This window comes from Pelodiscus sinensis, unplaced genomic scaffold, assembly GCF_049634645.1.
Source record: "Pelodiscus sinensis isolate JC-2024 unplaced genomic scaffold, ASM4963464v1 ctg34, whole genome shotgun sequence".
Classification (NCBI taxonomy): Eukaryota; Metazoa; Chordata; order Testudines; family Trionychidae; genus Pelodiscus; species Pelodiscus sinensis.
Window position 1 is genome coordinate 5377390 of NW_027465849.1, and position 21855 is coordinate 5399244.

The 21855-nt window shown below is 52.7% G+C and overlaps 1 protein-coding gene across 2 annotated transcripts in view; it reads right to left on the minus strand.

Annotated features, from left to right (window-relative positions):
• NPAS1 (neuronal PAS domain protein 1) overlaps window positions 1-21855 on the minus strand; it is a 118248-nt gene that overhangs the window by 44441 nt on the left and 51952 nt on the right. For both annotated transcript variants that reach the window (XM_075915360.1, XM_075915361.1), the window contains one exon: window positions 16506-16579. In XM_075915360.1, coding sequence (XP_075771475.1) covers window positions 16506-16579 — 74 coding nt within the window. The remainder of the gene's footprint in view (window positions 1-16505; window positions 16580-21855) is intronic.

Genomic DNA, 21855 nt, shown 5'->3' on the forward strand with positions numbered 1-21855 from the left:
CGAGTCCGGTTCTCGTCAATATCTTCATCAGGGACCTGGACAATGACACAGCGAGCACGCTTGTAAAGTTAGCAGACAGGGCCAAGCTGGGCGGGCTTCCAAGCGCATGGGCGGACAGGTTTAGCATTCCAAATGATCTTGGCAGGGTCTGAAATACAGCGGATGAACTTCATTAAGGGCGAACGCCAAGTGCTCCACGGAGGAAGGAGCTGTAGCCCCAACGCAAGCTGGGCCGTGACTGGCTGCCCGGCAAGGAGAAGTGTGGAGAAGATCTCGGAGTGACGCTGGATCACAAAGTGAACGCGAGCCAACAACGTAACACGGGGCGAAAAAAGTGACCCTCCTTTTGGGCAGCATGAGCAAGCAAGACACGAGACCTAACGCATCCGCTCTGCTCCACCCTGATAAGGGTCAGTTAGCAATAAGAGGGTAATCAGAGAGGGTTTGGAGCCCTTATTGGATGAGGGAAGTAACCTAGGCTATGTCTAGACTGCAGGCTTCTTTCGAAAGAGAAATCCGCTTTTTCGAAAGAGAGCACCCAGCGAGTCTGGATGCTCTCTTTCGAAGACGGCCTCTTTACATTGAAGAACGCCTTCTTTCGAAAGAGGAACTTTCGAAGAAGGCGTTCTTCCTCATGAAATGAGGTTTACCGCCATCGAAAGAAAAGCCGCGTTCTTTCGAAATAATTTCGAAAGAACGCGGCTTGAGTCTGGACGCAGGGGAAGTTTTTTCGGGAAAAGGCTACTTTTCCCGAAAAAAACCCTGAGTCTGGACACGGCCCTAGTGACAGATGATATGGGAGAAGCTGAAGTACTCAATGCTTTCTTTGCCTCTGTCTTCATGGACAAGGTCAGCTCCCAGACAAATGCACTAGGCAACGCAGTACGGGAAGGATGTGGACAGCCCTTGGTGAGGAAAGAACAAGTTAGGAACTATTTAGAAAAGCTAAACACACACAAATCCATGGGCCCGGATTTAATGCATCCGAGGGTACTGAGGGAGTTGGCAAATGTCATTGCGGAGCCTTTGGCCATTATCTTTGAAAACTCGTGGAGATCGGGAGCGATCCCAGATGACTGGAAGAAGGCAAATGTAGTGCCCATCTTTAAAAAAAGGAAGAACAATCCAGGGAACTACAGACCAGTCAGCCTTACCTCAGTCCCCGGAAAAATCAGGGAGGGGATCCTCAAGGAATCCATTTTGAAGCACTCGGAAGAGGGGAAAGTGATCAGGAATAGTCAACATGGAGTCACCAAGGGCAAGTCGTTCCTGACCAATCTGATTAGCTTCTGTGATGAGGTAACTGGCTCTGTGGACGTGGGAAAGTCAGTGGATGTGATATACCTTGACTTTAGCAAGGCTTTTGATACCGTCTCCCACAATATTCTTGCCAGCAAGTTAAGGGACTCTGGATTGGATAAATGGACTGTAAGCTGGCTAGACCGTCGGGCCCAATGGGTAGTGAGCAACGGATCCATGTCAGGTCGGTGGTCGGTTTCTAGCGAAGTGCCCCAAGGATCTGTTCTAGGACCGGTTTTTTTAAACATCTTTATTAATGACCTGGATGAGTGGATGGATTGCAACCTCAACAAGTTTGCATATGACACTAAGCTATGGGGAGAGGTAGATACACTCGAGGGCAGGGATAGGGTCCAGAGTGACCTGGACAGACTAGAGGACTGGGCCACAAGAAATCTGATGAGGTTCAGCAAGGACAAGTGCAGAGTCCTGCACTTGGGACGGAAGAATCCCAAGCATTGTTACAGGCTGGGGACCGACTGGCTAAGTAGCAGTTCAGCAGAAAAGGACCTGGGGGTTACAGTGGATGAGAAGCTGGATATGAGTCAACAGGGCGCCCTTGTAGCCAGGAAGGCTAATGGCATATTAGGGGGCATTAGGAGGAGCATAGCCAGCAGATCTAGAGAGGTGATTATTCTCCTTTATTTGGCTCTGGTGAGGCCACATCTGGAATATTGTGTCCAGTTCTGGGCCCTCCACTCCAATGGATGCATTGGAGAGGGTCCAGCGGAGGGCGACCAAAATGATTAAGGGGCTGGAGCATATGACCTATGAGGAGAGGCCGAGGAAGTTGGGTCTGTTTAGTCTGCAGAAGCGAAGAGTGAGGGGGGATTTGATAGCAGCCTTCAGCTTCCTGAAGGGAGGTTCCAAAGAGGATGGAGAGAGGCTGTTCACAGTGGTGACGGATGGCAGAACAAGGAGCAATGGTCTCAAGTTACAGTGGGGGAGGTCTAGGTTGGATATTAGGAAAAACTATTTCCCTAGGAGGGTGATGAAGCACTGGGATGGGTTCCCTAGGGAGGGGGTGGAATCTCCATCCCTAGAGGTTTTTAAGTCTTGGCTTGACAAAGCCCTGGCCGGGTTGATTTAGTTGGGATTGGTCCCGCCTTGGGCAGGGGGCTGGACTTGATGGATCCTGAGGTCTCTTCCAGCCCTCAGCTTCTATGATTCTTCAGATATGTCAAAGGCTGGTCTGAAGAATCCTAGACTCCCAGAGCTGGAAGAGACATCAGGAGCCATCGAGTCCAGCTCCCTGCCCAAGGCAGGACCAACCCCAACTCAATCATCCCAGCCAGGACTTGTCAGGCCAGGACTTAAAAACCTCTATGGACGGAGATTCCACCCCCTCCCTAGGGGACCCATCCCAGTGCTTCACCCCCCTCCTAGGAAATAGTTTTTCCTACTATCCAACCTAGACCTGTCCTAGGAGGGGGGGAAATAAATTGTTTTCCCCACTGATGATAGGACAAGAAGCAATGGGCTTAAATTGCAGCCAGGGAGGTTTAGGTTGGACATTAGGAAAAACTTCCTACCTGTCAAGGTGGGGAAACACTGGAACGAATTACCCACCGATGTTGTGGAATCTCTGTCACGGAGGTTTTTAAGAACAGGTTGGGCAAAAACCCGTCTGAGATGATCTAGATCGGGGTGGGCAATAAAATGGCAGCTGTTTGCCAGATTAGCCCCTGGCAGGTCCCTGCAGATATATTTACCTGCGCCCGCAGGCACAGGCGACTGCCGCTCCCGTTGTCAAGCCGGGCCTTAAAAACCTCTAAGGATGGAGAGTCCACCACCTGCCTCGGGAAGAGACTCAGTAAGTCTCTAGGTCTTTCTCAGAGGAAACCTTGAGCATCATGAGCCAAGAGTAACCAAGGCAGCCTCGTCTTCCATCAAGAGCTGTGAGAAGAAGGCAAGCTGAGCTCCGGCAATGCCTCAGGGAGATAACTCTGAAACCTAACAATGGCACGGCAGTGCTCACTCGATACCTGCAGCTCGAAGCCGGAGGTGATAGTCCGGAGCTGAGAAGGGAACCCTGGAGTCTTGACTGCCCCACGCCACGGCTCTAACTCATGCCCCTTCTGGAGCAGGGCGCAGAACCGCTCTGGGTCATCCCAGAACAAATCATGGATTCTAGTCCACCCTGGCCAAACGTCACTGTGTTGGGAGCAGCTGGAAACTTTCACATTTAACTCCTCAATGGATAGGTCTTGAGTGGGCGGGGCTTGGTTTGTGGGTGGGGCTTGTGAGAATGAGGTGCCCCTGTCTCCCACCTCACATCGCTCTACCTAAGGAGCTGGGCCAAGACCTGTTTATCCCTCACCGTGGCTCCTTCCGTTACAAATACACTGAGAGTGCCAGGAGCTGGTGCATAGAATCATAGAATACTAGGCCTGGAAGGGACCTCGAGAGTCATCGAGTCCAGTCCCCTGCCCTCATGGCAGGACCCAGCACTGTCTAGACCATCCCTGATAGACATTTATCTAATCTACTCTTAAATATCTCCAGAGATGGGGATTCCACAACCTCCCTGGGCATCTTATTCCAGTGTTTAACCACCCTGACAGGTAGGAACTTTTTCCTAATGTCCAACCTCAACCTCCCTTGCTGCAGTTTAAGCCCCTTGCTTCTTGTTCTATCCTCAGAGGCCAGGAAGAACAAGTTTTCCCCCTCCTCCTTGTGACACCCTTTTAGATACCTGAAAACCGCTCTCATGTCCCCTCTCAATCTTCTCTTTTCCAAACTAACCAAGCCCAGTTCTTCCAGTCTTCCTTGATAGCTCATGTTCTCTAGACCTTACATCATTCTTGTTGCTCTTCTCTGGAACTTCTCCAATTTCTCCACATCTTTCCTGAAATGTGCTGCCCAGAACTGGACACAAGTCTCCAGCTGAGGCCTGATCAAGAATGAGGAAGAATGACTCCTCGTGTCTTGCTCACAACACTCCTGTTCATGCAGCCCAGAAGCATGTTTGCTTTTTTTGCAACAGCGTCACACTGTTGACTCATATTTAGCTTGTGGTTCACTATAACCCCCAGATCCCTTTCTGCCGTACTCCTTCCTAGACAGTCGCTTTCCATTCTGTATGTCTGAAACTGATTGTTCTTTCCAAGTGGAGCACTTCGGATTTGTCCTTATTCAACATCAACCTGTTTACCTCTTACCATTTCTCCAGTTTGTCCAGATCACTTTGAATTATGACCCTCTCCTCCAAAGCCCTGGCAACTCCTTCCAGCTTGGTATCATCTGCAAACTTAATATGCGTACTCTCTATGCCGATATTTAAATCATTGATTTGATATAGCACTGGACTTGGGCGGGGAGGGGACCGGGTCCTATTTGCAGCACTACCACTGACCCAATAGGTGAGCTTGCCTTTTCCCAGCTCTGTGCCTCAGTTTCCCCCACTGTAAGCTGGGCTCCTGCCCTGCTTTGAAAGCACTGATTTAAAATCACAGACTATATAAGAGCTATGTATATTACAGGCAGTCCCCGACTTACGCGGATCCGACTTACGTCGGATCCGCACTTACGAACGGAGCTTTCTCGCCCCGGAAGTCGGGGCGAGAAAGCCCCGTTCGTAAGCTGCTCCGGTGCCCCTGGTCTGCTGGAGACCGTCTCCAGCAGACCAGGGGCACCGGGAGGGTTCCCGCGCTTCTGAGGCTTTGCTCTGAGGCAAAGCCTCAGAAGCGCGGGAACCGCTGCTGCTGCCCCTTGAGACCCGGTGCCTGTGGTCTGCTGGGGACGGTCCCCAGCAGACCACAGGCACCCGGACTGAAGCCGCAGCCGCGGGGGGTCCCGCGCCTCTGAGGCTTTGCCAGAGCAAAGCCTCAGAGGTGCGGGGAACCGCCGCTGCTGCCGCTTTGACTGAAGCGGCAGCAGCGGCGGTTCCCCGCGCCTCTGAGGCTTTGCTCTGGCAAAGCCTCAGAGGCGCGGGACCCCCCCGCGGCTGCGGCTTCAGTCAGGGTGCCTGTGGTCTGCTGGGGACCGTCCCCAGCAGACCACAGGCACCCAGACTGAAGCCACAGCCGTGGCGGGGTCCCTCGCCTCTGAGGCTTTGCCAGAGCAAAGCCTCAGAGGCGCGGCACCCCGCTGCCGCTGCGGCTCTGCTCCCCGTGTCCCTGGTCTGCTGGGGGGGGGGGGCGCAGCTAGTGTGCTCCCCCCCCCCAGCAGACCAGGCTTTTGTTTTGGACTCTGGGGCAGAGCAGCTGGGGCGCTGCCGATTGGTCCTGCAGCGCCCGTGGGCACTACTGGACCAACCCGGCAGCACCCCAGCTGCTCTGCCCCAGGTCCTGATTCAGCCGCTGCTGGTCAGTTTCAGCAGCGGCTGAATCAGGACGTCTGGGGCAGAGCAGATGGGGTGCTGCTGGGTTGGTCCAGTAGCACCCCAGCTGCTCTGCCCCAGGCGTCCCCAAGTCAGCTTCTGCTGAAACTGACCAGCGCTGACTACAGGAAGCCCGAGGCAGAGTTGCTCTGCCCCGGGCTTCCTGGAATCAGCTGCTGATCAGTTTCAGCAGCAGCTGACTTGGGGACGCCTGGGGTTCTTAAGTTGATTCTGTATGTAAGTCAGAACTGGCAGTCAGTTTCAGCAGTGTCTGAATCTGGACGCCAGTTCCGACTTACATACAGATTCAACTTAAGAACAAACCTACAGTCCCTATCTTGTACGTAACCCGGGGACTGCCTGTATATCCTCTTCCTCCCCCAGCTCTGGGGATAGAAAAACTGTGCTCTTCCCACTAGACCCCACTTCCCACCCCAAACTGGGACCAGAACCCTGGAATCCTGACTCCAAGTGCCTCCTGTTCTAACACTGGACTCTCCTCCCCCCAGCTGGAATCGTATTACAGGGCGGATGTGAAGCCCCTCTACCACTCTCTCTACGGCATTCTAATGAATTGGTTTTGAATGCGCTTTGAAAGATAATGGCTTAAGTCAGAATCAGGCACCCCAGAATCAGGGATCCTGCTGTCGCATTGGAGGGGGCAACATTAGGAGCAGATTGGGAACCACAGGGTTAAATTTAAGTGGGGGGGGGGCCAGAAGAATTATTACAGCCAATGAATCAGGCTAGTCCACTGAGATCTGGGGACCCCTCCAGCTGCCCCCTGTGCTCCCAGCCACACACAGTCACCTGACTCCCTGCAAAGCAGCTGCCCCCCATTCCTTACAGCCCCCCCCCATAATGCAATTGCTTGGAACGAAGCTGCATTAGTTCCAGGGGGGAGCGCGGGGCGCCAGGAAGGCAGCAGGTGCTGGGGGCCGCCGGGGAGGAAATGCAGTTTGCAAGGGCCTGGCAGAGCAGGGCAATCACATTATGTCCCTGCCCCCCGGCGCCGCGCCGGCTCATAAGCCGGTAACTCAATCACCCGGCTGCTCCCCTCTGCTCTGGGTGCACAACACCTGCCCCGGGGCCCCGGCCGAGCTCCCTTCTTCGGGGGGACGTGGGTGCCGGGCCTGCGATGAGGGACAGACATGGGTCTCCCTCTCTGCGCCACATGGCGATCGGGGGCGGAGCTGGGAGCCAGCACTCCTAGGGGCTGAGCCCAGCTCTGGGAGGGGAATGGGGCCTAATGGTGAGGGGGGTCGGCCTCTGGACTCCTGGGGTCTCTTTTTGGCTTTGCTATGGGCGTGCTGAGAAAAATCACTTGCTACCTTCTCCCTGCGGAGGGACAGCCCAAGGTAATGAGCCACTAAGCCGCTAGCTGCACTATCCTGGGCCTTGGCCAGGAGCTGTGCCAGGGGCAGGGGGCAGGAGTGGTGGCCCTGAGGGAGTAGAGTTGCCAGGTGTCCGGTTTTTGCCCAGACTGTTCATTATTCGGGTCCCCCGTCTGGTTAAAAAAACCAGAAAATATTTCCTCTTTCCCTCGGACGGAAGCCCGGCAGGAACAATTTTTCCCTGCTGCGCCTGGCGGGGGTGTGAGGAGCGATTTTGTTTTGCTTAACAACTTTGGTCTCCCCCTTTTTTTGCCCCTCAACAGAATTTTTCCCCGGTGTTTTTTTTTGGGGGGGGGGCATGTTGGTGTTTGGTATTTTTTGTTAAACCATCTGGCAACACTACGAGGGAAGGGAATTCCCATGGGCACAGGGCAGGAGCGGCACGCTGGGGAGACGAGGGGAGTGGGGCTAACACAGGCCGCAAGAGCAGCTCTGGACACAGGCTAGGGTGGGTGGAAACCCCGGGGGGGGGATGAAGTGAAGCGAATGGACGATACTGGCCCAGGCAGAAATGACCTGGGATGAATTGCGGCTGGTGACTGGGAGGCTTCCAGCCATCCGAGCAGGTGTGACCGGGGTTCATGACCCCTCACGGTCCCATGCGCCATCTCCCGTGTCACACGCCCCGAGGCCGTGGGATTATTCCTACTTCCAGCAGGAGGGCTGTTGAGCGGCAGCACTGCAGGCTGGAGGGGGAAGAAACAGCTCCATCTCTGCGCCAAGGACACGTAGGGTTGCCAGGTGTCCGGTATCCTACCAGACCGTCCGGTATCTGCGCCCTCTGCCTGGTAAAAAAAAAAAATCAGACAATACCGGACATGTGCAGTGTCCGGTATTCTCTGATTTTTCCAGCTGGGCACCGGACGGAAGTCTGACGTGGGCAGGGGGGGTGGCTGGGAGGCAGGGCGTGATCAGGGGCTGGGCGCCTTCATCTGATTGCTTCTGGCCTAGGAGGGACGCCTTGGGGAGGAGAAGGAGAAGTCCTGTCCCCGAGTGATAAATACCAGGGAGGGAGAGGAATTATTTAAGCTTAATACCAATGTGGACACAAGAACAAACGGATATAAGCTGGCTAGTAGGAAGTTTAGACTTGAGATTAGACAAAGGTTTCTAACCATTAGAGGAGTGAGGTTCTGGAACGGCCTTCCAAGGGAAGTAGTGGGGGCAAAAGATCTATCTGGCTTCAAGATTAAACTGGATGGATTTATGAAGGGGATGGTTTGATGAGATAACATGAACTTGGTAACTAATTGACCATTCATTATCAGTGGGAAATAGGTCAATGGAGGGATGATAGGAGTTATTATAGAGAACTTTCTGGGTGTCTGGCTGGTGAGTCTTGCCCACATGCTCAGGGTTTAGCTGATCGCCATATTTGGGGTCGGGAAGGAATTTTCCTCCAGGGTAGATTGGCAGAGACCCTGGAGATTTTTCACCTTCCTCTGTAGCATGGGGTACAGATCACAGCTGGAGGATTCTCTGCATCTTGGGGTCTTCAAAGTATTTGAAGGCTTCAATATCTGAGATATAGGCGAGAGGATTATTCTAGGAGGGGTGGGTGAGATTCTGTGGCCTGCACTGTGCAGGGGGTCAGACTAGATGATCATAATGGTCCCTTCTGACCTTAAAGTCTATGAGTCTATGAGTGCTGTTCAAGCAGGGTGTGGAGCCGTAGTCCAGGACAGAAGCACACAGGGGCTTTGTGGTTGTTTAGGTGCTCTCCATGGGCTCTCAGCCAAAACTGAGTGGGGTGGAATTCCTGCTTCTTTCTACTGGGACACCCACAGTCACCTCCCTACCCATGGTCACCCCACCCTCCACCCTGCCATTGTGTTGTCCTGGGGTCTGCCTCTCTGCTTTGGGTAGTAGGGTTGCCAGGGTCCAGTATTCACCCGGACAGTCCGGTATTTTCGCCTCCTGTCCAGAAAAAAATTCAGAGAATATCGGACACCTAAGATGTCCGGTATTTTCTGAATTTTTCCCCGGCCAGGAGGCGAAAATGCCGGGCACCTGGCAACCCTACAAACACTCAGCACCCGGCCTCCCCACCGGCTCCGAACACCCCCAACCCCCCGACCCCAGCCCCCATGCTTACCTGGCTCCCCAAGGCTGCCGGCACAAAATGTCTGCCAACCAAAAGACCTAGGGGAAGCAATGTGGTCTTAGTGCTCAACCGCTTCCCTGTTCCTATCCCTGCACTCACTCTTAAAGGGGACATGCTGTTTTATTTTAATTTTTTTATTTTGGCTTAATAAGTCCTTGGAGTCTTTTTTTTTCCCCCTCAACAACTTTGGTCTCCCCCTGCCCCTTTTTTTTCCCTTCAACAGAATTTTTTCCTGGTTTTTTGGGGGGACGAGGGTGTTCGGTATTTTTGTTTCAACCATCTGGCAACCCTAAGGACTTGGGGCTCACTGGTTTGCAGCGAGACCGGGGTCCGCCTCAGACAGCGCCCAGCGTCGCAGGCTGGAGTGGATGGTATAAGAAACCTGCCACAGACTGATGGGGGTGACACTGTCCCCCCACGCCCAGGGGCTGGCGGGTCTCCGGGAGCGAGCGCAGCTGGGCCAGGGCTGACTCAGGACGGAGGAACATAAGAAGGGATTGGAGGTGGGGGGCTTTACGAGCAGATGTGGCCGGAGGACCAGGCACGCACACAGCTGTAGGCTTTGCCTTGGCTAGGAGGCCTGGCTGCATTTCTGTCAGGCATGGGAAGTCCAGGCCTCCATGCTTTGGAGGATCAGGCCATAATTCAAACTGATCTGGACAAACTGGAGAAATGGTCAGAGGTAAACAGAATGAAGTTGAATAAGGACAAATGCAAAGTGGAGGAACAATCAGTCTCACTCATAGGGTATGTCTACACTACCACCCTAGTTCGAACTAGGGTGGTAATGTAGGCAACCGGAGTTGCAAATGAAGCCCGGGATTTGAATTTCCCGGGCTTCATTTGCATCTTGCCGGGCGCTGCGCGGCACGGACTAGGTAGTTCGGAAGAGGAACTACCGATTTCACGAGGAGTAACGGTAGTTCGGAATAGGAAGCCTAGTCCGAACTACCTAGTCCGTGCCGTGTGTAGCCGCGCGGCACGGAGTCTGCACTAGTGGACATTTAAAAATGGCGGCGCCCGTCAAGATGCAAATGAAGCCCGGGAAATTCAAATCCCGGGCTTCATTTGCAACTCCGGTTGCCTACATTACCACTCTAGTTCGAACTAGGTTGGTAGTGTAGACATACCCATACAGACTGTCTAGGAAGGAGTCCTACAGAAAGGGATCTAGGGGTCACAGTGGATCACAAACTAAATAGAAGTCCACGGTGGGACACTGTTACAAAAAAAACAAACATGATTCTGGGCTGCTTGAACAGGAGTGTTATGCTCAAGACACGAGGAGTCGTTCTTCCGCTCTGCTCTGCACTGATTAGGCCTCAGCTGGAGTATTGTGTCCAGTTCTGGACACTGCATTTCAAGAAAGATGAGGAGAAATTGGAGAAGGTCCAGAGAAAAGCAATGAGAATGATTAAAGGTCTAGAGAACATGAGCTATGAGGGACGACTGAAAGAACTGGGCTTGTTTAGTTAAGAAAAGAGAAGACTGAGAGGGGACATGACAGCAGTTTCCAGGTATCTAAAAGGGTGTCACAAGGAGGAAGGAGAAAAATTGTTCTCCGTGGCCTCTGAGGACAGGACAAGAAGCAAGGGGCTTAAACTGCAGCAAGGGAGGTTCAGGTTAGAATAAATTGCCGAGGGAGGCAGTGGAGGTGGGAGATTTTGAAGAGCAGGCTTAGATCGGGGTGGGGAGCGTTTTTGGGGTGGGAACCTCTGACCCACAGAAAAATCAGTCGGGGCGCTGCACACCACACAAGTGAGAAGGGGAAAAAAGCCCTCCCTGACATGGTCCCCAAAGGAGAGGGAGAAAGACGCTTTCCATCCCCTCCTCCCACACCAGAGACTACGGGACCCAGCCTAATAGATTTTGTGTGCTCCAGCCCCATGATGGAACAGCAGGGCAGCTGGAGCACCAGAGCACGCTCCCCAATGCTGGGGGAGAGGGAGCCCTGAATCTTGGGGGCCGGATCCAAGCAAGATGGGGGCCGCATCCAGCCCCCGGGTCTGAGATGTCGTCCCTCCCATAGTTTGGTCCTGCTGTGAATGCAGAGGCCGGATCTAGATGAGCTCTCGAGATTCCTTCCAGTTCCAGCGTTCTGAGTCTTTCAATGTTTCTTTAGAAGCTATTTTTTTATTTTTATCCATTTAAAGTTTCAAAGTTTTTGCACAACATCCCATTGTGCAAAATTACGGGGTCTGAGGCCTCCCTCTGAAGATTTTTACCAATTTAAATTTTCACAGTTGTGGGAAATTATGCGGGGGTGACAGACAAATGGGGGGGGGGTCAGACAATAATTACCGGATGACAACAGAAGCTGCAATTCAAAACTTACAGCTTTAGAACTGTTCAAACGCAAATCGTCAATGTCACGTCAAACCTGACAAAGTTAATATTCTTAACTCCAACTCTAATGAGCTCTCAGGCAGCAGTTTTCTTACGCTGGCGATCGGTACGTTTCCATTGGTATAGACGGAGACAATTTTTTCTCGCTCTGGATTGTGTGCAGTGAAATTAACGTTCCTCCGCATTCACTGATAAAAAACAAATCCTTCCAAACTTACCCGTCTCCATGCAGCTTTTTTTCCCCTTCAGCTCAGAAGTAGCAGGGCAAGACTTGGGAGGAGACGCTGCGATGGATGCGGGATGGTACTTTTAGGGGTGATCAATATTAGGGATGTTTTTAATTTTGACTCGTTTGGGTATTTCAGGAACGGGAGACCTCATCAGTATGGGTCTCAGACGATCTCGTAGTTAAGGGATTAGGAGTCAGTGGTTTTCAATCCTGCTTCTGTCTAACCTTGGGCATATCAGTTAATTGGTCCGTGCCTCGGTTTCCCTTTCAGTAAACTGGGGGTAATGATTCTCTCTGGCTGTGTCTAAACTGGCCAGTTTTTCCAGAAAATCAGCCGCTTTTCTGGAAAAACTTGCCAGCTGTCTACACTGGCCAATTGAATTTCCGCAAAAGCACTGACGATCTCATGTAAGAAATACTGAGAAATACTATGCTGCTCCCGTTCGGGCAAAAGTCCTTTTGCGCAAAACTTTTGTGCAAAAGGGCCAGTGTAGACAGCTCAGATTTGTTTTGCGCAAAAAAGCCCCGATTGCAAAAATGGCGATCGGGGCTTTTTGGCGGAAAAGCGCATCTAGATTGGCACGGACGCTTTTCCGCAAAAAGTGCTTTTGTGGAAAAGCGTCCGTGCCAATCTAGACGCTCTTTTCCGAAAATGCTTTTAACGGAAAACTTTTCCATTAAAAGCATTTCCGGAAAATCATGCCTGTCTAGACGTAGCCTCTGTTTATTTACACCCAGGGTTCTGAAACTGGGGGGTCATGACCAGTGGTCCCTGTAAGCTGCTCAGAAGAGATTCAAATGCTGCCCAGCATCCAGAGCGAGGTTTTTCGTTTGTCCTGGTGGTGCACATGGCTTGGTTCACATAAAAAAATTATTCTGCACATGGATGGGAAAAATTAGAAGAAACATTGGTCATGACCTCTCAGAGGGCTGTAAAGTCCTTAAATGGGAGGGGGGGGTCGCAATGTGTCAGCCTCCATCCCTGAATCCGGCTTCACCCCCAACATTTATAATAGCGATAGATGGATCAAAAGTGGTTTTAATTTTGGGATGAAGTGGAGTCCTGCTCAGAGGCTTGCTGTGTGCAAGGGCTCAGCCGTACAACAGTCTGGGAGCCCCTGCATGCTCACAGGTGGCAAGACCAGACAGGGTCACTGCGATCAACTGGCTGGCTGCATAGCTCAGGTCGGGGAACATTGTCCGCAAAACATCCCGTCGGCATGTCCGAATGGCCAGGAATGGAGACGCTGGGCCAGTTCTTCCAGGGTTCCTGACTCTCCCTCTTACACCACCTTGGTCTAGCCTCAACATCTAGCCAGCGGGCTCTTAAGGGATATCTCAGTGGTTTGAGCATTGGCCTGCTAAACCCAGGGTTGTGAGTTCAATCCTTGCAGAGGCCATTTAGGAATTTAGGGCAAATATTTGTCAGGAATGGTACTTGGTCCTGCTGTGAAGAGGTCCTGCTGTGAAGACAGGGGACTGGATTCAATGACCTTTCAAGGTCCCTTCTAGTTCTAGGAAGTTCTAGGAGATAGGCAATCTCCATTAATTAATTAATTTAAGACATTTAAAGGGCTGAATGGCAGCAGGGGGACCCTGTTCAAACTAGGACAGCTGATTCCTGCACCAGATTCCCCTGCTGTGCACCAGTCTTAAATGTAAAAAGGCCAGCGTAAAAAGGCCAGCGGGGGAGAGGGAGATAGAGATAGACTGGAGGGCAGGGAGAGGGTCCAGAGTGACCCAGACAGACTAGAGGGGTTGGACCAAAAGAAATCTGATGAGGTTCAACAAGGACAAGTGTAGAGTCCTGCCCTTGGGACGGACGGAAGAATCCCAAGAATTGTTACAGGCTGGGGACCGACTGGCTAAGTAGCAGTCCTGTAGAAAAGGACCTGGGGATTGCAGTGGATGAGAAGCTGGATATGGGTCACCAGTGTGGCCTTGTAGCCAGGAAGGCTAACAGCATATTAGGGTGCATTAGGAGGGGCATTGCCAGCAGATCCAGATAAGTGATTATTCAGCCTGTATTCAGCTCTGAGCTCTGGGCCTGTATTCAGCTCTGGTGAGGCCACACCTGGGGTATTCTGGGCCCCCCACTATAGAAAGGACTATAGAAAGGAAAGGATGTGGATGCATTGGAGAGGGGCCAGAGAGGGGCCAGTGGAGGGCAACCAAAATGATGAGGGGGCTGGAGCATATGACCTAGGAGGAGGGGCTGAGGGATTTGGGTTTGTTTAGTCTGCAGAAGCGAAGAAGAGTGAGGGGGGATTTGAGAGCAGCCTTCAACTTCCTGAAGGGAGGTTCCAAAGAGGATGGACAGAGGCTGTTCACAATAGTGAAGGATACAGAACAAGGAGCAATGGTCTCAAGTCTCAAGTTACAATGGGGAAGGTCTAGGATGGGGAAGGTCTAGGTTGGAGATTAGGAAAAACTATTCCCCTAGGAGGGTGGGGAAGGGTGGGGAAGCACTGGAATGGGTTCCCTAGGGAGGTGGTGAAATCTCCATCCCTAGAGGTTTTTCCATCCCTAGAGGTTTTTAAGTCCCGTCTTGACAAAGCCCTGGCTGGGATGATTTAGTTGGGTTGGTCCTGCCTTGGGCAGGGGCCTGGACTCGATGACTCCTGAGGTCTCTTCCAGCTCTGTGATTCTATGATTCTATGTTTCAAAAGCAGAGATGCAGCGTCTGGGGCTGAGCGCGAGCTAGGAATCAGCTGATTCCCGGCTCACACCCACTTCCCACCACCCCTGTGTTTCCCCTGCCCCCCGCAGGGGGGAACCAGGTTTTAAGCCGGCTCCTCCAGCACCGACTCTTGCTCTCCCCTTGCTGCCTCTGATAGAGGCAGAGGAGAGTGGGAGAGGGAGGGAAGCGACTAGTTGAGGGACTAGCCAACTCGTCACTTACATCCCTAGACCACGACCAGAACTGGGGTCGGGGCTGACAGCAATGTGCTGGGAGCTGCACAAACTCACAAGATCTTGCCATGGACGGGGGAGAGGAAAGGACTGGGATCAGCACGCAGGCGCAACCTGTCCTCTAGACTAAGCGGCTTCTCAGCTGGGCATCTCCTGGGTAAGCACATGTCTGTATTATTCGACATTCAGAGCAACCAGTGATCTTGGTAAGCTGAGCACATGGGCACCCAGCCAGGAGAAATTCAAATGCTGCCAGCTGATTAGCAGAGCGTCCACAGCCTGTGTTTCTACTGGTGGTGCACGTCTGCTCATGCCTCGGTGCACATAACAACAATTATTCTGCACACGGACAGAAGAAAAATGAGAGGGATTCCTGGATGGTGCCTCACCTTTTCCCCAGGGGCAATATAATTCCAGCTGGCTCAGGTGGGGCCACATCTCAGAGCCCCAAGGTCACAGCAAAACACAACTGACTGCTGGCCCATGGGATGGCAGCAAGGGCGTCTCTGAGGTTTGGATCCGGCTGTGAACTCCCCCAATCTCCATGGTACGTGCCCCTGGGGGTTTGTATCAGCAGCGTTAGGGGGCTTGTAGATCCCAATTTGGTTCCAGAACAGCTCCCATTTTAACACATAAAACTGCTCCCCCTTTCTGGCCTTTGTGGCCACATCACGCAGTAGACACTCCGAAGAGGAGCCTGCCGACAAACTGAAAGGGGCAAACAGCCAGGGAGTGCTCACTTTCAATGCAGCCTCCTCTGGGGGGGCACCGCGGCGCTTGTCTGACAGCTGCACAGCAAAAGGATGCAGCCATTTTCGGGGAGAACGTATCCTGCTTCCGTCTGACCTTGCAGGGGTGTCGAAAGAGGAAAAGTGCAGCTACCCGAGACGGGATTGGCCGAGTCCCTGGACTCACTGCTTCTGTGCCACAGGGATCTCTGGCAACACTGCACGTGACCAGGCCGCCAGCTCTGCACCTTGCGCCCCAGCACAGTACCCTCTTGCACCATTGGGGGTCAGCGCTAATTCAGAGGGGGAAAAGGCCACTTAGCCCCCCTCCCTGCAGCACAGCGCCCCCTAGTGGCCAGCACCAACTCAGAGGTAGAGAGCTCCCCTAGTCGCCTGCAGCATAGCACCCCCTAGTGGCCAGCACTAACTCAGTGGGGGAGAATTCTCCCTAGCCCCTCCCTGCAGCACAGTGCCCCCTAGTGGCCAGCACTGACCCAGTGGGGGAGAACTCCCCCTAGCCCCTCCCTGCAGCACAGCGCCCCCTAGTGGCCAACACTGACTCAGTGGTAGAGAGCTCTCCTAGCCCCCTGCAGCATAGCACCCCCTAGTGGCTAGTACTAACTAAGAGGGGGAGAGCTCCCTCCCTGCAGCACAGCACCCCCTAGTGGCCAGCACTAACTCAGCGGGTGCGAGCGTCCCTTAGCCCCCTTCCTGCAGCACAGCACCCCCTAGTGGCCAGCACTAACTCAGAGGGGGGAACCCCAGCAATGTGCCCCCTACTACCTCATTAGTGTCAGCTGATGTGAGTGCACCATCTCTCCTTTGACAGGAGGTCGCAGTTGTCTGACTGATTACAACTCAAGTGCTGGACCAGCCGGATTTCACCCAGCGTGGGTGCTTGAAGTGAATTGCGGAATGAGCTGACCAGGGGTGACAGGAGCGAATGTGTAAACGGAAATGGGAGTGCAGGGGGAGAGGGTGTGTGCAGCACTTCCCTGGGGCACCCACACCATCCAGCCTTGGGATTTGCTCCGCTTTCTGCTAAAGACAGATGTTGTCCCATTCCCTCCGCCCCACAGGCGAGGCTCAGTTCACCTCTCCCCCCAGGCTGGCCTCCGCAGCCCCTTTAACCTGCTGGCTGCAGGGCCCTTAACCCTTTCCCGGGACTCACCTGCAAAATGTGCCCTCCCAGATGCTGTTCGAAGAGCTTGGTCAGCAGCGCTGCCATGTTCCGCCTGCCGGGACCTGTAGAGAGAAATGCAAGAGGTCAGAACCGGCTCCTCTGGCATATTGGGTGTGATCGTGAAGGGCGGGGCCACGCCACTTCTGAGCCTGGTGGAACCAATCATATCCAGCTCCCTCCTCTTGTCACCTTCCCCCGCCCTGTGCCTCAGTTTCCCAGTGCAAATGGGAATGGTAGAGAAAACACCCCTCACTCCCCAGAGATGCAGGGACAAGACTCTAGCAGTTGCAAATGACAATAGTTTGCAAACGTGACTGATTTAGGCCTGACACATGCAGGCAGGGAGGGGGAGTAAAACCCCGATGGAGGCAACCAAGTCACAGATGTTGCTGAAGGTACCTAATGAGTGAAGGGCAGAAACAGAGCCCAGGAGCTCTGACACCCAAGCCCCTGCTATAACCACTAAGCCACACTCCCCCCCTCCCCCGCCGCCAGCACTGGGACTGAATCCAAGGAGCCAACCTGCAGTAGCCCCCAACCATTAGGTCCTGCTGCCTACAGAGCTGTGGCTAGAACCTACGAGTCCTCATGCACGGCCTCCCCTTACCCCCGCTCTAACCACTAGCCCCACGTGCCACCAAGTGGGAATTTTCTTAACCTTCCATGGCAGAGAGTCCCTGGTGGTGGGCAGCTCATGCTGCATTAGACCTATACTGCCATAGGGGCGTAGGGCTGGTGGGTGGGTGGAGGCAGGGGGTGTAGACTGAGCCAAGAATATGGCAGTCCAAGTAGATTCCTGCAGGAATCTCTGGCAGCGAGGAAGCTGTGGCCCTCGAAGCCAGGAGAAATGACCGGTGGGATTCTCCCCCAGCCCACAGAGAATGGCTCAGCTTTGAACAAGAGCCGCCAGGCCAAGGAGGCAGAGGGTTACAGCCCTCTTAGCTCTTCTCTACACCAGGGCGTTATTTCAAAATCACCCCCTAAGGTCACATTTAGAAAGGGCGTGTCCACCCTACCAAGGCCGGTACTTCAAAATGCCGGGCCACTTCGATCAAAATTTGCCCTTCTGGCTTCCCTTGGGCAATAACGCTAATTTCAAAACCGTTATTTCGAAATAGTGGGAGTGTGGACGTGCCGGAGCTGCTATTTTGAAATAACGACTCCCAGAGTCATTCAAGCTAATTACTCCGCAGTGCTTCCGGGGTCTCTAAGTTGAGGGAGCGCATCCACATTCGCAGAGCCTGCCTCGGACTAATTTCGAGGCTTTCCCCTCGTGAGGACATGCAGTTTCGATTTTGTAAAATCAGGAGTAATTAAGCCGAATGTAGTTATTTCGAAACAACTACAACTAGTGTAGATTTAACCCGCACAGTTAGGGTACATCTTGACTACATGGCTCTGTCGACGGAGCCATGTAAAATAGTTTACTCGGAATAGTCAATGAAGCGGGGATTTAAATAATCCCCGCTTCATTAAAATAAAAATGGACGCCGTGCAGTGCGGATGATCAGCTGATCCGGCACAGCACGGCAGTCTAGACACGGCGTGGTCGACAGGGGAAGCCTTTGTCGATCGCTCCGGTATGCCGCGTGACAAGGCTTCCCTTATAGACCGCACCGCGTCTAGACTGCCGAATCAGCTGATTGTTGGCACAGCGCGGTGACCATTTTTATTTTAATGAAGCGGGGATTATTTAAATCCCCGCTTCATCGACTATGCCGAGTAAACTATTTTACATGGCTCCGTCGACAGAGCCACGTAGTCTAGACATATCCTTAGTGTGGATCACCCGCCTGTAGAGTGGCACGTTGACCACGTACAGTCGGAGATAAGCACAAGGGAGCTTTATAGCCAGCCGGCTTTGTGGCTCAAGCTGTAGTGGCTCCTATACTGAAGTCCCAGGTTCAAATCCATCTGCTGGTAGTTACATAGACCTGCCTTTAGCAATGTTCCCTCTGCATTTCACCATCCATGTGTGGAATAAATATTGTTATGTGAAACACTGGAGGCTGCGGGCCCTCAGCTAACCTAAATCTCTCCTGAGTGGGTGCTCAGCAACCACGGAACTCTGCTCTCAGCCCAGTGCGCTGGCTGTTAATACAGCCCCACTGGGATGTGGTTTCTGGCCATGTGGCTGCTCTCACCTGAGCTAAGTGAAATGTGACTTAACTGCCTAACCACTCTCAGCAGTGTTACTGCATCAGGTCCACAGGGAGAAGTATATCACAATATAATTCTCATTTATAAAGGGGTGGGCTCCAAGGAGGGGATTGTTTCAGCCAGGGATGGGGGAGGATGAGTTTCCCTGAAGTTCAGTGAAATTTACAAGTGTCTGTTTCCTGGATGTTTTGGGGGGAGAGAGGGAATCTTATACTGCCAGGGTCTCCCCCTGCATCTTAAACCAGCTTCCAGGTTGAAGGAAAACGCACACACACACACACACACACACGGCTTGGCAAAGGAGGATTTGCACATCACACACGCCACACAGCCCCACTGCACCAGGGAGTGGGAGAGAATTTGCCATTGTCCTTTGAACATTCCAGGCGGATGGCGATGGAATATTTATCAGCTCTGCATTCACAGCTCCCCCAAAAGCCTGAAAGGTTCACAGGACCCGAGCTTAACCTTTCTTTCAGACTTTTCTCATTGCCGCACAGAGCCCTGGCTCACAGCAGCTGAAGGCAGGACTCCTGGGCTGCCGGGGTCCACGGAGGAACTGGAAGGGAGGGGGCAGGGCAGGAACTTCACTGATCAAGGCCATTTGGGCTTTAAAAACCGTGAGGGGGCTACGGGACGGTGTCTCCTCCAGGGTGAAGTCAGTATGCCCCGTGGGTCTGCCCCGAAACCTGGCCGAGAACAATGTCGACAGAACCGTTTTCCGTCCGAAGTTTGGGTTTGGGTGACTCCGAAAGCCGCCGAGGCCCGAGCGATGTTTGCTGGGCCACAGGCTCAGACAAACCATCCCAGTTATTTTGCTTTGACTCACGGAGTGCCAGCTTCTATGGGCCATGAAAATCTCCATTTGGGTAGGTTCATACAGGATGTGGAATATCGGCTTTTCGAAAGACCGTTTCCAGGTTACGGAATGGACACATTCACAGCCTTCCAGAAGGCAATCCTGGGGACTGTCCATTCCACGCCGACACTTCTACATCCCCTCAACTAGTCGCTTCCCTCTCTCCCCTGCTCTCCGCTGCCTCTGTCAGAGGCAGCAAGGGGAGAGCAGGAGCTGGTGCTGAGGGAGAAAGTGATTATTTTTGCACTTTTCTGGCACCTGTGGAGCATCTTGAAGCAGTTTCCAAACTGGAACATCATCATTATCATCATGAATAATAAATATATTGCAAATAGGGAAACTGAGGCACAAAGCGGGGGTGGGGTAATTTGTGTCAGCTGTTCCAGAGTGTTTTATAAAGCAGCCCTGGCATTCAGAACTGAGCTCTTCGGGGGGAGAAAAGAGCCTCAGAGAGAGTGTTGTGGTGACTGGCCAGCAGTCAAATGAACGTTTATGGCAGGGGTGGGTGATAAAACGGGAGGTGGTTCATTTGACTTAGCCCCTGGGGGGGTGCCACCATTATATTTACCTGCATCTCTGAAGGTATGAATAATTGCAGCTTCCATTGGCTACGGATCGCCGTTCCCAGCCAATGAGAGATGTGGGAAGCAGTAAATATAGCAGTGGCTATATATCTACGTTGGATATTATGAACAACTATTTCCCTAGGTGGGTGGGGAAGCACAGGGCTGGGTTCCCTAGGGAGGGAGTGGAATCTCCATCCCTAGAGGTGTTTAAGTCTCGGCTTGACAAAGCCCTGGCTGGGTTGATTGAGTTGGAATTGGTCCTGCCTTGGGCAGGGGGCTGGGTACCTCAGGGATGGGAACTTTGAAAAGTTTTAAAAAAATGTTTTTGGTTGGTTTGAAAACAAAAATGCTCGACCTGTCTGGCAAATTGAAAAGTTGGTGAAAAAATTGTTTTGAATCAACTTTTGATGTGACAAAAATCAAAACATGTTGTTTCACGTCTGACTTTTTTTTTTTCATTTAAAACATACAATCAAAGGCAGTTTTGAATTATTAAATCATTGCAAACTGCGATTTTTCGGAGGGTTTTTTTCTTAATCAATTTACCCAAACCAGCAGTTGGTGTCACGGAATCAGCATTTCTGTGCCATGAAGCTTTCACATGAACACTATCACCTGGTTATAGTCCACTTGGTTCTTCTTGTTTTACAGTGTGGGAAACTAAGGCACGGGGGCGGGGGAGAGGGGCTACTCGCTCAAGATCTCCCGCCAGGCCCCTGCAGAGCAGAGACGAGCACTCAGGTCTCTCACATCAGCGCTCTATCCACTCCTCCGCACTGCCACCCTCAGGTAATGCAAAACCAATTTTGCAGAGGTACCCAGCAGTCCAGAATAAACAATGTTACAGTTTATTATGTGTATTACGGTAGCGCCCACTTATGTATCCGGACCTCATTGTGCCAACCACTGTCCATATTTTTGCTATTAGGTGTATTACAGTAGCCCTTAGAGCTCCAGGACTCCTTTGTGCTGTACATTTGTATTGCTATTAGGTGTGTTACGGTAACATTAGGCACTCAGTGAATAGCCAGTACCATATTGTGTTAGCAGCTGTGCATTACGGTAGCAACCCCACTCATGGAGGCTGTCCAACATTACAGCTGTTAGGTAGCATGGCACCAGGCGCTGTACAGACACAGAAAAAGCCAGGCTCTGCCCAAAGGAGCAGGTGGAGTAAGGTGCCTGTTGGCTAGCCATGGGAATTTGCAACTGTCACCATGCCTCACTGTGCCATCCACGGGGCCTGGCCACGGGGTTCTAGAGGCCTGGGACCCAGAAAGATCCACAGATTGGTGGCCTCATCCCCAGGCTCACAGGGGCCTGGCTGGGGACAGGCTCCAGGCTCCTCTCCCCCTGCCCTGTTAGCCCTCCAGGAATTCAGAGGGCTCCATGTAAACTTCTAGTGCACGGAGGGTTCCAAGAGCCTGGATTCGGTCCGTAGAATCAGGGAGAAGGGAGCCAAAATTCTCCTAGTGGGTGTCCATCATAGGCTGCCTCACCCTAAACCCAACAACCAAAAAGGCGCGAAAGCATCACAGCTCAAGGAGGCGAGGCAAATGCCCACCAAAGTTCCCGCTAGTATTTTCCATCCATGTGTGGAATAAATCGTTGTTTGTGCACCAAGCCATGCGCACCACCGGCAGAAGCACATGCTGCTGGCTGTGGATGCTCTGCTGAGGCATCAAGGCAGCTCAGGAATCTCACCTGGGTGGCCTCATAAGCGCTCGGACCAAGGGGCACCAGTGTCCGAGGC